Source organism: Leishmania panamensis (assembly GCF_000755165.1).
Source record: "Leishmania panamensis strain MHOM/PA/94/PSC-1 chromosome 33 sequence".
NCBI classification, from domain to species: domain Eukaryota; phylum Euglenozoa; class Kinetoplastea; order Trypanosomatida; family Trypanosomatidae; genus Leishmania; species Leishmania panamensis.
In genome coordinates this window covers 1,400,726-1,414,953 of record NC_025880.1, presented here as the reverse complement: position 1 = coordinate 1,414,953, position 14,228 = coordinate 1,400,726, and the positions used below count along the sequence as shown (strand labels likewise).

Below are 14,228 nucleotides of genomic sequence, written 5' to 3'. Positions count from 1 at the left end.
GTTGGTGGTACTCGCGGCGGAGAAATTTTGCACAATAGGGAAAAGTGTAGAGAAACAGAAAACCAACATCCGCACTCATTATGAAGCGTATCACTGCGGCGGTCGTATTTTTTCTTCCCACTTGTACACTACACGAAGAAGAGACCTTGCCACACAGCAGATTGGATTGACTGAGGAGAACCACAGGTGAGTGCTCTACCGACGCAGGCACAGAGCATCCTGGCGTGTGGATAGGCAGATATGAAATAAGAGACGAAAAGGCCTTTCGTGTAGCAGCGTGTACTCCCCCAACAGAATACACTGTCACGGGCGCCGCCTTCTTGTGTTCGTCACCTTTATCGCATTTGTCGGCGCATCTCGGTCAATGAGGTGGCGGGTGCCAGTGCCACATGGAGTACCACCTATTCATGTCATCTTCGAAGCGCTCCTGGATACATGGAAGGATGCGCCTCGTACGCCTCCTGGCGTTTGCCAGGAGGGCATTTCCTCTACGAGAAGGCGGCAATACTTCTTGATGAATTCGCTAACGCATCACGACCGCGGCGGATTCAGTACTGCATTATGCTCTTCGCAGCGCAGGCTAGAGCGCTGACTGCACGCCGGAAAACAAGCGGATTACCCTCCTGATTCGCATGTGCACGAGCACTATAAAGCACCAACAACTGGGAATATGGTAGCTGAAGTCGCTAGTGTACCCGCCGTTTTAGCATGCGTAACTGGCGAGCCGCTCGCTGCAGCGACACCACAGAGCATGGGTCTAACAAGCTGGGAGGCGCCCACCTCTGTTCAACGTGCTTCTTCAGCCGGGAACAGGTGAGCACATCGACGCAGAGAGAGCCGGAGTATTTCTACCCCTACGGCACTGCACCTCAACCCTGGCCATTCAGGGAAGGCGCCGTCCTGCCCTCGCTAACATGCTTTGTCATCAGCGCAGTAGTGACTCGGGTAGACCGCATGTCTTGACGCGACAGGCCCGCGCCCACAGCCCAGCCTGACAGCAGTCGTGGTGGAGTTTGTCGCACGGGTAGCGGGTAGTGGTCTCGGCGCCTGCTAGGGGACACCCCCGTCAGGAAGTTGGGCAGCTGCAAGCCATGACCTTCTACGGACCCGACAACCCCGGCTCGCATGCACTGCTTCTCGCTCCGTTGCATCAAGCGATGGCATCTCCTAATATCATGTAAATATGCTTGGCAGTGCTATCTGCTAGACTCGCCGGTAGTATTAGAGCAGGTGCCCTCGTGCCTCCATCATCTGCGCCGTACCAGTCCACCTGCTCCGTTGTAGGGGGTGTCGCCCACGTGAAGAGTGGAGACTTCTTTGTATGGATATCTTTGCGCCTTTCTGTCCACTTGTGCTCTGCAGACCTCTGGATACGTTCCGCGAATGCAGCACGCCACGGCAGCAGGAGATAAGCAGCGATGTGCGCATCTTTCGCTTCCCCCAGGGCCGTGTGCTTTGACCATCCGCTGGATAGCTTGGGCACCGGCGCCACGGTGGGTGGGGCGTTGCCGCGGGCGGTTTGGTAACGGGGAGGGGGAGGGGGCGCCACCCCTCATCCCCCGAGGGGCAGGCGGAAAGGGTCATCGGATTCCGAAAAGGAGAAAAATAAACATGAATACGGAGGGCGCGAGGCCCAGGTAAAAATATATAAGTGCATTATTATGCGCTAGGTCTCTTCACTCGCTACCCGTGCCGTCGGACCTCATCTTTCCCGATTTCGGTGCGTTTTTCTTCTTTTGAGGGGTGTCCCTGTTGTTTGAGTGGACAACCGTGCATCATGCGGCCAGAAGGCAGAGAGACGTCCGCAGCGACAGGGGGTTTGAGAGTGCGACGAAAAGACCCAAGCAGTCTCCTTAAAAACCTCGGGTGAGATGCCGACCGAAGGCTCCATCCGTCCTGCTAACTACGCGCGCTTCTTGTTGAAGCCGTAGAACAAGCTGACACCCTCAGACGGGACGACGTAGACGCACTCGGTCCAGGTCTTGTAGAGCGCCTGAAGCAAGGGGCGACTGTCTTCCACGTAGGCGTCGCCGAGGATGTCCTTGATATGATGTCGTGTAACCATAATCGCGTGGTAGAAAGGCATCTGGCTGAAGAGGTGGTGCACGACGTGGGAGTCGTTGATGTGGTGCAACCACTCGTTCAGAATGAAGCCGTAGTCACGGTCCACAGCCGCGATGGCGCCGCGCACAAACGTCCAGTGCTCGTGGTTGTAGTGCGGGATGCGGATGTCGGAGTGCTGCAGGTAGGTGATGTACACAAGCCAGAAGTTCGTCCAGAGGTAGGGCACGACGTACCAGCAAAAGACGTTGTAGGCGCCGTACTGGTAGGTGCAGAAGCCCAAAACGCTGAGTGTGGCAAAGATGCCGAAGTCAGAGATCACAATATCGTGCGCATCGTCTTTGCGAAAGAGCGGCGATGAGGGCTCAAAGTGGTTGGTGCGTCGACCGTAATCCTGGCTCGCCACGTTGAAGAGCAGATACCCGGGCCAGCCGAAAACAAACATCACAAACATATTCCACAGCATCACCAGCGGCGTCTCGTCAATAAAGTCGATCACTTTGCTCTCCTTGCGCGGCACGAATACGGTATCCTTGGTGAGGTGGTTTGTGTGCTTGTGGTGGTTGCCATGGCTGATGCGCCAGCTGTGGTACGGGACGAGAATGGCCGAGTGGAGGACGAGACCAACAATGTTATTCAGTGAGCGATAGGGGCTGAAGGCCTGGTGGCCGCACTCGTGGGCGAGCACCCAGAGGGCGGTGCTGTTAAGGCCCTGAACAAACCAAAACACGTTCCACGCAGCCAGCTTTGCAGCGCTGACGAGTGTCCAGCTGGCCCAGTCGGCGCAAGCGGCTTCGTACACACGGCTTTCAAAGCGGGTCAGCACCGGCACCACTGCCCGATACATGATCAAGTACGTGACGAGCAGCTGGCAGATGTCGCGGAGAACGTAGTACATGCTCCGCATCGTGGAGCGCTCAAAGTACTCGGGGGGGATTTGGTCCTGGATCTGCTTGATCGTGAGCTCCGCTGACGGCACCAGGACGTTGACGTCCTTGTGCAAGCCAGCTTTCAAGACAGACTTCATAGTGGCGGGTGGGGAGGCGTGGGAAAATAGGAAAGGGCGAAAGTGTCGTCAAAAGGCAAAGTTCGGCGCAGGTAGACAAAGCAGCGGCGGCTGTGGCGAGTGAAACTGTGTGGTGCAGGAGAGAGAAAGTGTCGGATAGAGAGGATGGGAAATAGGCGGTGTGACAACGGGCAAAGAGGCCGACAGAGCGGCATCGTGATTGTCCCAAGCTACAGGAGGGTCTTTTCTCGTGTGCTACGATGTGTTTTGCTTTTCGCAGTTCAGCTGTGGGTTCCCTCATCATGCTAGGTGGGGAGTACGGGGAGTAGCAGCAGGAAAGGAGCGCGATCAGCGTCAAAAGTGCAAACAAACGCTCGTCTGCAGGAGAAAAAAAAAGTAAAGGGAACCCTTCAACTCTTCTGTCTTTCCACCGACTCGTCGTTAGCTCACGGTCTGCGCACGGTAGAGGGTGCAGAAGAGAGAGTCGTCGCCACCGCGGAGAAGCTGCGTCCACGTGCCTCGCTCCACGATGCGCCCATGCGCGAGAACGAGAATTTCGTCCGCCGCGCGGACCGAGGCTAGGCGATGAGACACTATAACGCGCGTGGCGTTCCCCCGTCGATACAGGTGGCTTGAAAACACCTTGGCCTCCGTCACCGAGTCCAGGGCGTTGGTGCACTCATCGAACATGTAAATACCCGCTTCGTCTACAGGCACCATAAGCGCACGAGCCAGCATGAGTCGTGCCACCTCGCCACCACTCCACTCGCTGCACCGCAGCGGCTCCCTCAACCCGTTGGGGCGTGCAGCAACCGCCGTATCCACGCAGGCCTGTTCGAGAGCTGCGGTGACGGCGCCGACAGAGGCCGCCGCTAGGTGGCCGTACGCTACGTTGCGCTCCACGCTTATACCCTCCAAAAAACAGGTGCCGCGGGCGCCTTCCCAGCAGTGCCCGAGTCGGCGACGAAGCGCGCGCGGCGGCATGCACTCGATTGGGTAGCCGTTGATGCGGATGTGCCCTCGCGTCGGCGCGTAGACGCGGGAAAGAAGCAACAGCAGCGTACTCTTCCCGGCCCCACTGTAGCCCACAATGCCGAGGAAGCCACCGGCCACGACATCGAAAGTGACGTCGTGCAGCACATCATGCTCTGTGCCGGGATAGCGGAAGAACACGTGATCGAATGTCACACGCCAGGCAGCGCTGGTGCCACCGCTTAGGTGCAGCAAGGATGGCGGTGTGTTGTAGTGCGCCCACAGCTGCCTGTCGAGGGTGGGTTGATGCGTGTGCTGTACGTGCACGAGAGTTGCCATGCTCTGTGCATACGTCTCGTGCTCGTGATAGCGCAACTGAGCTGTTTGCACATCGAATTGGAAAGACGACATCGGCGACCACCATCGCGCCGGCGGCATGACGAATACAGCGCCACTGTCCGCCACTCTGGTCACACCGTAGACGGCCGACACGACATCCTCCGGCGGCGGTGACGGTGCGTCGTGCGGTTGCCGCAATGGAGTCTCCGTTGCGGCAACAGCCGCCATAATTGGGACGCCATTGCAGGTTGACAGCGCCTTGTCAATTACCTCTTCCAGAAGGTTGCCTCCAAGGATCATCACGTCCACCGCCAGGTCCGGCGACCAGCTCGAGAGCCCCAATGCGCCGTCTCCGTTCGCACGCCGTAGACTCAAGGTGGCGGCAAAGGAGTCCGCCGCTTGCGCTTCCTCCGTAGGCGATATACAGAGCTCACGTACGGCGTCGTACCGAGCGCGGAGAACCTCGGCAGCCCCGTCAGCAGTGGAGACGGCTTGTAACACCCGCTCCGTCGCCGTGAGGCAGGGGCGCGGCGCGAGTGGCCAGCTAGTATGCTCCGCCAGCCGCTGCACCACCGCAGAGGGAGAGAATATCGCGCCAGAAGGAGATGCAGCAGCAAGTAGCAGGACTTGGAGGCCGTAATGCGGGCGGCATGGGGGCGGTGGTGGGCAGCGCTGGGAGCCGCCCGGTCGCTCGCGGGGGGCTGCGCAGCACCCCCGCCCGCCGGCCCCGTAGCAGGCCACAAACGACGTCATGAGGCAGGCACGTGTCCAGCACCGCTGCAGCCAGTCCAGTCCTTGACGCGTCAGCCACCCCACCGCGCATGCAACAGGGATCCGCCACACGGTGCGCCACCGCTGCACGCGTTCTACCACCACATCCAGCAAGCGGTCAACGTCGGCGAAAGAGAAGTTAGTGACCACAGCGAGTGCACTGTACACGCGGCCGGGCAGGGGCCAATGTGTGTCCGCAACAAAGTCGAACCGCGTGAGCGCCAGCACTGTGTCCGTCTTGAGGGTCATGTGGAAGTGGCGCAGCACGGCATCTGATGCGGCTTCTTTGGCGCAGGTGAACAGGTGCGAAACGACGATACCGAGGGTGGTGCTGGCTAACATGCGTCCCGGTGACGACGTCACCACCTGCCTCACAAACGCTCTCCACGTACAATAGTGTGCCGTGCCGGTCGCTGTAGCTTGATTTAGGACATCTACGGTGTAGCGGAGCGCCGACGGCACCGTTTCGGACGACGTACTGCACACATGTCGCGAAATGTACGTGATGTTCACAATAGCAAGGAGGGCGAGGAGCAGCTGCTCAGGAAGCGTGCACGTGGCGTGGAGAAGGCGTACGAAGAGAGTAAGGGAGCGCAGGGTGCTGCACTCGTCACGATGTTTGCGCACTGCTTCGACAAGAAGATGCCGCGGAGGCGAGCCGAGCAGTAGACCTGAGGAAGCTCGAGTAGGTTCCAGGAAGCGTGACACATGATAGCGCCGTCCCGCAAGAAGCTCGCACACAGCCAGAGCGGTGGAAGCCTCAGAGATGTTTGCTGATAGAGCACTGGCGCTGACGTACGCCTTTATGTGCGCTTCCACAACCGCGCAGAGGCAATTCCACACATCCGCTTTCACTGCATCTGGAACCGTACCGCAGCGACACGCAACAGCGTAGCAGTCAAAGAGGGGGAGTAAACTGCAACTGAGACTGCGTAGTCGCGCATGAGACACCACGATGCGCCGGGGTATGGTGTTCAGGTCGATCACTGCCGCCGTAGAATTCTCGGTTGAGGGGTAGGTGCAGTCCTCAGTGTGGGCAGCGAGGTGGGCAACCGCGCCAATAAGAGACTCGGCATCACGTGCAGCTTTCGAGCCTGCCCGCCGCTGCAGTTCGCGACGGTTTCTGAAGTTTACGATTGTCGTCGCCACTCTCACAGTCGTGGCGGTGGCAAGTGGGATGGCAAACCACGGCGCGTCGGCGAGGCCCATTCTTACAGCACGAGAAGCTTAGCGACAGGAGGCGTTGCAGCTAGTCTGTGTGAGGAGGGAGTGGGGAGGGGGCAAAAGAGTGCATGACGAGCACCCCAAAACTCTCCACAGAGGGTAAGCGCAGTGTCGTGGGCAAAAGACAAAAAGGCACAAGAGGGAGAAGGGCAAAGAGGGCAACACTTGCCACAGAAGAAGACTTGGTGCGCAACACGGACCGACTTGCGCAGAAAGCCGTGCACGCATGATAGACAGAAACAAAAGCGATGTTGCGTCGCGCAGCTTGGCGACAGGAACACATCCGCACGTGCACACTATCGTCCCCTACGACTAGTCAGCAGAGATACCTCACTGAGGACTACAGGGCCTCTGTGTGGGAGACCATCGACGAAGCATCTCCACGGTTCGCACATAGTAGTAAGAAGTCGAGCGTCTTTCCTCATCGCTAATATGATCACTTCTGTTTCCATTGAGAGCACTCGGGCGCGCAGATTTCTATGATGTAGAGAATCGCACCTTGCTGTGTATGAGCGGTGCAATTGAGGGAGAGGAGGAGAAACCCCAAAAAAGAAGACAAAGGCGCATCAATACAGCACACATGGCGATAGGTGACGCGGAGGTGGACAAGGCGGCTGCACGCCGCACCACCCCTCTAATCATCTCCCCAAATACACACACGCGAACACCCTTACGCCAGTGCTTATCGGCAGCCCACTACACACGCACAAAAAGACGATGACAACAAGGGAGTGCGCGTCGTCCCGGAGGCGACCTCAACACCACAAGGCCCACATTCACCGCAGCATCTATCGCACCCCGTAAGGAAAGCCAGCCCGTCCGTTTCGCCTGTAAGACGAGGAAAGAAGGTGAGAGAGGGAGGCATTGGCTAGAGGCTCTTACCCCGTGATGGTGGAAGCAAAGCGCAGTCGTAACACACACACACAGAGACATAAACAGACACACGCACAGGTACACAGTCAGCGCACAGCTGGAGGGGGGGGGGAGAAGCGATGCTGCACAGGCTTTCTTAATAGTGTGGCAAGCATCCAAAGATCCTAGAACGATCTTCCTTCACTCTATTGAAATATCTAATGGCACACGCTCGAAGTGACCGCGCCCAATTTGCGCAATGGGGGGTACACCCAAAATGACAAGGCAGGCAGGGTCACACGTCTTTGTCTACAAGCGGAAGAGCCCTGTTGAATTCTCGGCCACCATCCAGGTCCTCGGGGGCGTTGGTGACGAGGCGGGGGCGCTCGGTGCTGGTGGGATGCGGGTCAACAGTGGTGCTGTGGTGCGCTCCTTCGCCTTCTCTAAGTGCGCCACAAAATCTTCATGCGCGCTCGCCAGTTCCTTCGGTTCGGCAGTGGCGGACGAAAGCGGCATTGGTGGTGAGGGTGGCAGTTCAGCATCGACGCGTAGCTCCTGCACTTCTGACATTGTTGCCACTGCTTCCTCAACAGCCTCCACTGGTGCTGCAGTCGACACATCGGTAGTTGCTTGCGGCTGTGCTGATACAGGTCGGCCCTGCATTTGTGGCGTGGTAGCCTCCTCCAGAGATGCCTCTGCCGCTTCCGCTTCCACAGGCATCGACTCTTGCGGCACCTCTGCCGTGGAGGTGGCAACAGCAGGGGTTTCCAGCAGTACCACGGCAGTAGTCTTCGCCTTGCGCCCCGACCTGCGACTAGTCGAGGCAGCCGCCGTCCGTTCCGCCGCCAGCGTTTCCGCGTTCTCGTCGTTGTCAGAGGCCTTTTCTACATTAAGAATCTCCGCGATAATGGCCTCAATGCGTGCATCTTGGTCCTCCATAGCCGGGTGAAGCTCCCCGGTGAGCTGTTTTCCAACACTCAAGCTGCCGACTTCGGCCTCCGCTGTCGATGCTTTTGTGCGGCTTTCCACAAGCCCCTTGACGCGCGCAGCCCGTTGCTCCTGGCGCTGGCGAATAGTTTCCTCGGATTGTTGATCCGCTTTGGCACTCATCTCAGCCTTAGCAAGGGCTTCCTCCTTTGCCTTGGCTGTGGCTTCCGCCTTCACCGCCTTCGCGACAAGCGCATCGACACGCGCCTTGCGTCGCTCCAAACGCCGTTGCAGGGAGGCAGCGAAGCGTTCCTCTCGTGACTTCTGCTTCTTATCGCAGCTCACGACGGCCTCCCGCGAAAGACGTTCCATGGCGCGCCTCGCGGGTTTCTCTCTCGGGGGAGGCACCGCATTTACTTTTCTAGCCACAGCCTCACTCTGCGCAACTTCCTTCTGCACTGCTGCAAGCTCCGCTTGTGCAATTTTTCGATTTCGGACGTAGCGCGCGTCGCTCTTCGGCACCGCCGCTTCGTCGAACTTGGTTTTCGCGGCTCTCTTTATGGCGTCGGAGATTTGACGTTGTCGTCGAGCCTGGGCGGTGAAGACGAGCCTCAAAAACTGTTTCTCAGCCGCCCTTTCCGACTGGTGGCGGGCCGCTCGCGCCGCCGCTTTGGGGTCTTTAGCGCCAGCCTTAGTGCCTGTTCGGAGGACGGGTGATCGCCGGACGCGCCCACCCAACAAGAACAGCGTTCTCAGCATCCCTTTCAAAATGTGGATAGCAAGCAGTTAAAGCAATAAAGCAGAAATCGACCCGTGGAGAGAGAAAGAGACCACTCCAGAAAGGTGAGGGGGTGGGAGAGGTAAGGTTGGGTGTATAGCAGTAGCGACAGGACCACCAAGTGATGCCGTGCTCTTGTAGACTAAGCTTCTCCTGGCTTCTGTTGATGGGTCTATGGAATGGACTCGCACCTCGATGGCTGTCCGCAATTGCAACGCACGTGCAGACAGACAGGTACGCACCAAATCAGGATTGCTGTGCTATTGGTGCTTACGAGGGTGGTGGGGTGGTGAAGGGAAACGGAGGGCTTTCAGATAAGAGAAACCACTTTGGCAGCACCACGGTCAGCTCAGCGAGGAAAAAACGCGACTCGTGCTTCGCAGTTAGCGGGAGAGGCATCTGTATACGTCTTGACGCACGCACGGACAAGCATATCATCTTGAAACCGTCCTCGTCAGAGGAAGAGGCAAACGGGACAAGAAGGGAGAGAGGGGGGAGGAGGAAGGCGGCACGATCGTGTGAAGCGCCAAGATGCAGTTGATATGCATCACGCGTCGTATTTGTCCTGGTCGTCGACGTGCGCAGCTGCCCCTATGCTGGAGATGTTTCTTCGTAGAGCGAGTTGTGCACCCGTGTTGCATTATCACTTCTATGCCTTTTTCTCCCCCTAAGCGGCCCTCTCTCCCTCTCGTCCTCTCTTGCTTTCCCTCGCTGCGACTTCACGTACGTCTCTGAGGGGAGAGAGGACGAGAGGGAGAGAGGGTCGCAGGGAAAAGGAGCGTCAGGGGAAGGGGCTTATTGTCACAAAGTGCGGAGGCCCAGATCTAGCGGACCGGGATCGACACCCATGTCTACAGACCTAATACAAGAACACGAGCACAGATGCACACGCACTGCGAGATTGAAAAACGCACGATCTGGAGATGCTGCTAGACCGCAACGGTGAGCGCGTGCGAGGGTGCGAAGTAGCGAGATACGAGTGAGAGATGTGCCATGCGCGACATGACTAAAAGGGAAGACGGGGCAAAGGAGTGAGCTGAGGGTAATGACCCACCCACGTCCACCGCCCCACGCATCCATGAAACCAACTCATCGATCAGTTAGGGGCACGCACACTACACCAGAACAGCAACAGATAAAAAAAGAACCAAAACATGAAAAAAAAAAAACGCACGTGGGCACAACGACGCGCACCCGTACACACGCTCTATCAGGGAGGGACAGACAGTGGCCGTCAATGCACTGGCCCGGGCCAGAATGAGTTCGCAAGCGAACTAACGTTAAATGGGGTAAGACGAAAAGGGAAAAAGAAAATACGGTGGGTAATCTATGAAAGCGGTGGGCATTAGGCTCACTGCGACAACGTCCCTGGAGAAGGGAGGGGTGCGTAGGGGGTGGGGGGGAAGTGGTGACGTGCGAGTCACAGCGAAAGCACACGCAAAGTGACTGTGAATGAGGCCGAGACTGTCTCAACTGCTCTAATCGCGATCAGTGTTGTGTTGCTTCCTTCGTATCTCGCTCCTCTCACCAAAGCCGTCTGCTACACCACCTGACCTGGATGAAAAGCGCACTTACTTGCGCACCTTTCTGACTTTAGCCCGCTTGGAGATCACTTTAGCGGCGATTTTTGGCGTCTTGGTCTTCTTCGCCTGAAGCTCCTTCACGAGCACAGCGGTCTTCTCTGGCGCCATGGTCTTCTTCGATGATCGAGGCTTCACAGCCGCTTTGACCTGCTTCGGATCTTTTGGGGCAGCGGCCTTCTTGCCGGCAGGGAGTACAGGCTGCGGCTGCAATGCGGCCATTTTCTGCGAGCGGAACGCGCGGACGCTGCGCACTCCCGGGATCGGCGGAATGTTCACCCCCGTCTGAGCAACAGCCGGCGCAGTGTGGTAGGCGGCGGTGGCGGTGGAGACGGTGGCAGCAATCTTGCTCCCAGCCTTGGCGGGAGCCTTGCGGGCAAGGTTGCGGAGCGTGAAGCGGAACATCGTGCTTCTCGGAAATGCAGGGCGCGCACGAAAATAAATTGGCAGGGGTGTTGGTATGCGAGTAAGACAACGAGTGAGGCATACTAGCGGTGCAGGGGACACAGGAAGATGCAGACGTTGCGGAGAGAGGGCGGGAAGAGGTAAGAGCAGAGAGGGGGAGAGGAGAAGCTGCATGAATGAGCGGAGGCACTCGACCAAAGAAGGCAGTTGTCGCGTTTGGGTGCACAGGTACGCCTGCAGAGAGGTGCAGAGGTCCCAGCAACCCTGCGCTCATGGAGTACATGACGCCGTGAGAGCAACGTTGTGGCAAAAGGAAGGAGACGCGGTGATTGCAGGCATTCAACTGCGGCCACGCTACCCACAATACTGGCGCCTATCAAGGCCGCCTGCAGAGGGCATTGTGAGATGACGGAGCGGGGAGAGGAAGGCGCCGAAGACCTCTCGATGGGAAATTCCGCTGCTTGCTGATGTCCTTACTACGTTGATCACGTTGAGGAAAAGCGAAGGAGAGGGTTGAAATCAGAAAGCAAAAACAAAACAAAGACACGATGCAGAGGCGGCATTTGTTGTGCGTGCGGAGGGTACAGGGAGCGCGAGTGGTTTACCAGGTGGGGTCCTTGTTGCCGGTCTTCTTCTTGTCGTTCAGCTCAAAGTGCTTCGTGCGCTTAAGGACAACTTGGCGAATGGACTTGCAGCCAGAGCACTGGAGCTTGAGCACAATCTTCTTGGTCGTCTTGGCTTTCTTGTGGAAGACAGGCTTGGTCTGGCCACCATAGCCAGACTGCTTGCGGTCGTAACGACGCTTCCCGCGAGCAAAAAGGCGCGCCTTGCCAGCCTTGTACTGCACTACCTTGAACGACTTGTGCGCGTTGCACCGCGCGTCGTCGCAGTGCATCACCTTCTTCTTAGGATAGTTTACCATTGTGTTTCGCCACTCTCTGCGAAAGTGCTGTTGATGGTGTGCAGTGTCCCACACAGTGAGAGGCGAGGAGACGCACAAGGAAAAGGGTAAGCGAGCGCCGGCATGTATGCGCGAATATGAGTGGGGGAACGTGAGAGAAGGAAAGATGATGAAGTTACACGCGACTAGGACATGCATCATAATGCCCCGACAGCGCGCACAACAATGCACTGTCTCGTTCTCCGCAGGGAGGGGGGTGCAGCTGTGTTCTCGAACGGGGAGCAACAGGCGCGTCAGTTTGAACGGTACTGACGAAAACCGTGGCGGAAGGGGGAAAGGGAAAGAGGCGAGTGTGGGTGTGTGACGTTTGTATAAAATGCGTCACGAGAAGAGCAACTACATCCAACCACAGCGAGTATTAAAGCAAAGGAGAGCGAGTGGGCGCACCATGTCACGCGCACACGACCCGGACTCGCATACGGGGGTGGTACAGAGGAACGGAAAAAAATGTATGCTCGATCCATTCGAACTTCAATACCAGCGACGAGAAGGAGGACTGAGTTCTCGTGCGGTGAAGAGAGACGGGCAGTCCCCCCCCCCCCTCCCCTCTCTCCTTACATATCCGCTGGCACGGTCTCGCTCGTGCATCACCTCTCTATCTTAATAGCTCAGGAATGTCTGCGTAACCGTCGTTAGCGGCCGCCGCTGTCTGCTCACGGCAGTCGTAGGCATAAAAGTTGCGATAACTCAAGAGAATAGGGAGAACGGTGGCCTGCTGGCCGGACCTCTCAATGTCCTCAAACGTCACCCATTCATGCCAGGCGGGATTGATCATGTCCACAATTTCAGACAGAATCGACTGCGCCGAGATGTCCACCATAAGGCCGTTGGCGAGCAGCTCGCTCGCGATCTCTTTGCAGAAACAGTGCAGCGTTGAGATTTTGATGTGTGTTTTAGTGCCGTCTAGGTCTAATAGGGCCCAAATATACCGCATCGCCGGCCGTGTCGCAGCGTGCTCTGTGGCAATAACAAAGTTCAAGTACGTCTTGTAATCCATGATGTGGCGGGTGCCGCTGTGATTCACGTGGCACTCAAACACGCGCTGAATCGAGAGCTGCGTGAAGCTGTCGTTGCTGTAGTGGGACAGCTCCTCGCGAGTCAGAACGCCATCGCCGTCGGCGTCGAGGGTGGTAAAGTGCTCGTAGATGCGGCTCATCAGTGCAAGAGAGAACCAGTTGTCCATGCTTAGCAGCTCAGCCTGCACGTAGTCCATCGAGGCAGGGCTCCAGTAGAGCTGCTCCCGTGGCACCTGAACCTTCACCTCTCCATCCAGCAGCTGCAGTTCATAGACGTTCGAGAGCGCGTTGCCTTCACCCTCATAGGAGAGCACAAGAGCCGCAACGGTGTCGTCGGCTTCTGCTGCCGGTGACGCAAAGGTAGCCGGCACCTCGACGATGCAGCCGTTCGGGAAGGTGATGATGGCGTCCTGCGTATCGCTCTCGAACATGCGCAGCAGCTCGGAGAACACCTCACTCTTCATGAAGGCGTCAATGGGGATCGCTCCAACGCCACGCGTGTCGCACATGAACATGAACTTGCGGGATGCGTGACACAGGTAGTACGGCAGCATCCAAGGCGGCATGTCGCGTACGAGGCGCAGGTTGGGGACGAGGTCGGAGATGAACATTTCAATGTCTTCCTGCGTCAGCCCATTCGATAGTGGAGACGACGCACTCGGCGGGCACGGGAGACGACCGCCGATGGCGCGCCGCGCGCGATCCACAAAGATCGGCGGCGGCGCTGAGGCGTTCAGCTCCAGTTCGACTCGAATGCGAAACAAAAGCAAGCGCTTGGCGGCAAAGGCGTAGAGGGGAACCGCTGGCACGGCGCCGCGCGACGACCGCGCAAAGGCCAAAAACGTGGCCGGTGAAAGGAAAGGGTGGTGAAAGTAAACACTGCGACGCCACTCCCGCACCTGCGCATCAGCGGCTGCATCCTCGTCGGGTGTGACGTGGAAGAGCACGTCATAAACCATATGTCGGTAGCCTTCGTACGTCAACGCCAGTTCGTCATACGTGTCCACAGATTCGCCGCCTCCGCTCTCCTCCACGAGGCGGTACTTCACAATCGCGTTCCAGAGCGACGCTGGATTGGTCGATGCGTAGAGAGGCGCGACGCGAGCATTGAGGTACTCCTTCTTTTTGTTGTACGCCTCCTCGAGCGCAGATCGCTGCGTTCTCACGATGGAGTAGCCATAAGGGAACATCGCAGGCACGCAATTGCGCACTCGGTCTTGGTATAACCTGTGTGTGTATGCAAGATACCATCGGTCGCCACCACAGAGAAGAGGGTGAGGGGGGCAGACGGAGAGAGAAGTTGGAAGAGAGAGTTTGTCGTCCACCCGCCGCGTCC

General features: G+C 57.8%; 6 protein-coding genes across 6 annotated transcripts, besides 1 other annotated feature; all 6 read right to left on the bottom strand.

Moving 5' to 3' along the window:
* Window positions 1-896: 896 nt before the first annotated feature.
* Window positions 897-1,174: a repeat region.
* Window positions 1,175-1,903: 729 nt separating this feature from the next.
* Window positions 1,904-3,088, bottom strand: LPMP_333400 (delta-12 fatty acid desaturase; the record flags this gene model as incomplete). The annotated part of the gene is made up of 1 exon (XM_010704126.1): window positions 1,904-3,088. One exon carries the CDS (start codon window positions 3,086-3,088, stop codon window positions 1,904-1,906), a length of 1,185 nt encoding a protein of 394 aa, XP_010702428.1.
* Window positions 3,089-3,508: 420 nt separating this feature from the next.
* Window positions 3,509-6,358, bottom strand: LPMP_333390 (ABC transporter family-like protein; the record flags this gene model as incomplete). Its single annotated transcript, XM_010704125.1, has 1 exon — window positions 3,509-6,358. One exon carries the CDS (start codon window positions 6,356-6,358, stop codon window positions 3,509-3,511), a length of 2,850 nt encoding a protein of 949 aa, XP_010702427.1.
* Window positions 6,359-7,534: 1,176 nt separating this feature from the next.
* Window positions 7,535-8,524, bottom strand: LPMP_333380 (hypothetical protein; the record flags this gene model as incomplete). The annotated part of the gene is made up of 1 exon (XM_010704124.1): window positions 7,535-8,524. One exon carries the CDS (start codon window positions 8,522-8,524, stop codon window positions 7,535-7,537), a length of 990 nt encoding a protein of 329 aa, XP_010702426.1.
* A 1,977-nt stretch (window positions 8,525-10,501) lies between these two features.
* Window positions 10,502-10,915, bottom strand: LPMP_333370 (h1 histone-like protein; the record flags this gene model as incomplete). Its single annotated transcript, XM_010704123.1, has 1 exon — window positions 10,502-10,915. One exon carries the CDS (start codon window positions 10,913-10,915, stop codon window positions 10,502-10,504), a length of 414 nt encoding a protein of 137 aa, XP_010702425.1.
* A 601-nt stretch (window positions 10,916-11,516) lies between these two features.
* Window positions 11,517-11,837, bottom strand: LPMP_333360 (60S ribosomal protein L44, putative; the record flags this gene model as incomplete). Its single annotated transcript, XM_010704122.1, has 1 exon — window positions 11,517-11,837. One exon carries the CDS (start codon window positions 11,835-11,837, stop codon window positions 11,517-11,519), a length of 321 nt encoding a protein of 106 aa, XP_010702424.1.
* A 634-nt stretch (window positions 11,838-12,471) lies between these two features.
* On the bottom strand, window positions 12,472-14,082 carry LPMP_333350 (hypothetical protein; the record flags this gene model as incomplete). Its single annotated transcript, XM_010704121.1, has 1 exon — window positions 12,472-14,082. The coding sequence occupies one exon, from the start codon at window positions 14,080-14,082 to the stop codon at window positions 12,472-12,474; it is 1,611 nt and encodes a 536-aa protein (XP_010702423.1).
* Window positions 14,083-14,228: the final 146 nt, after the last annotated feature.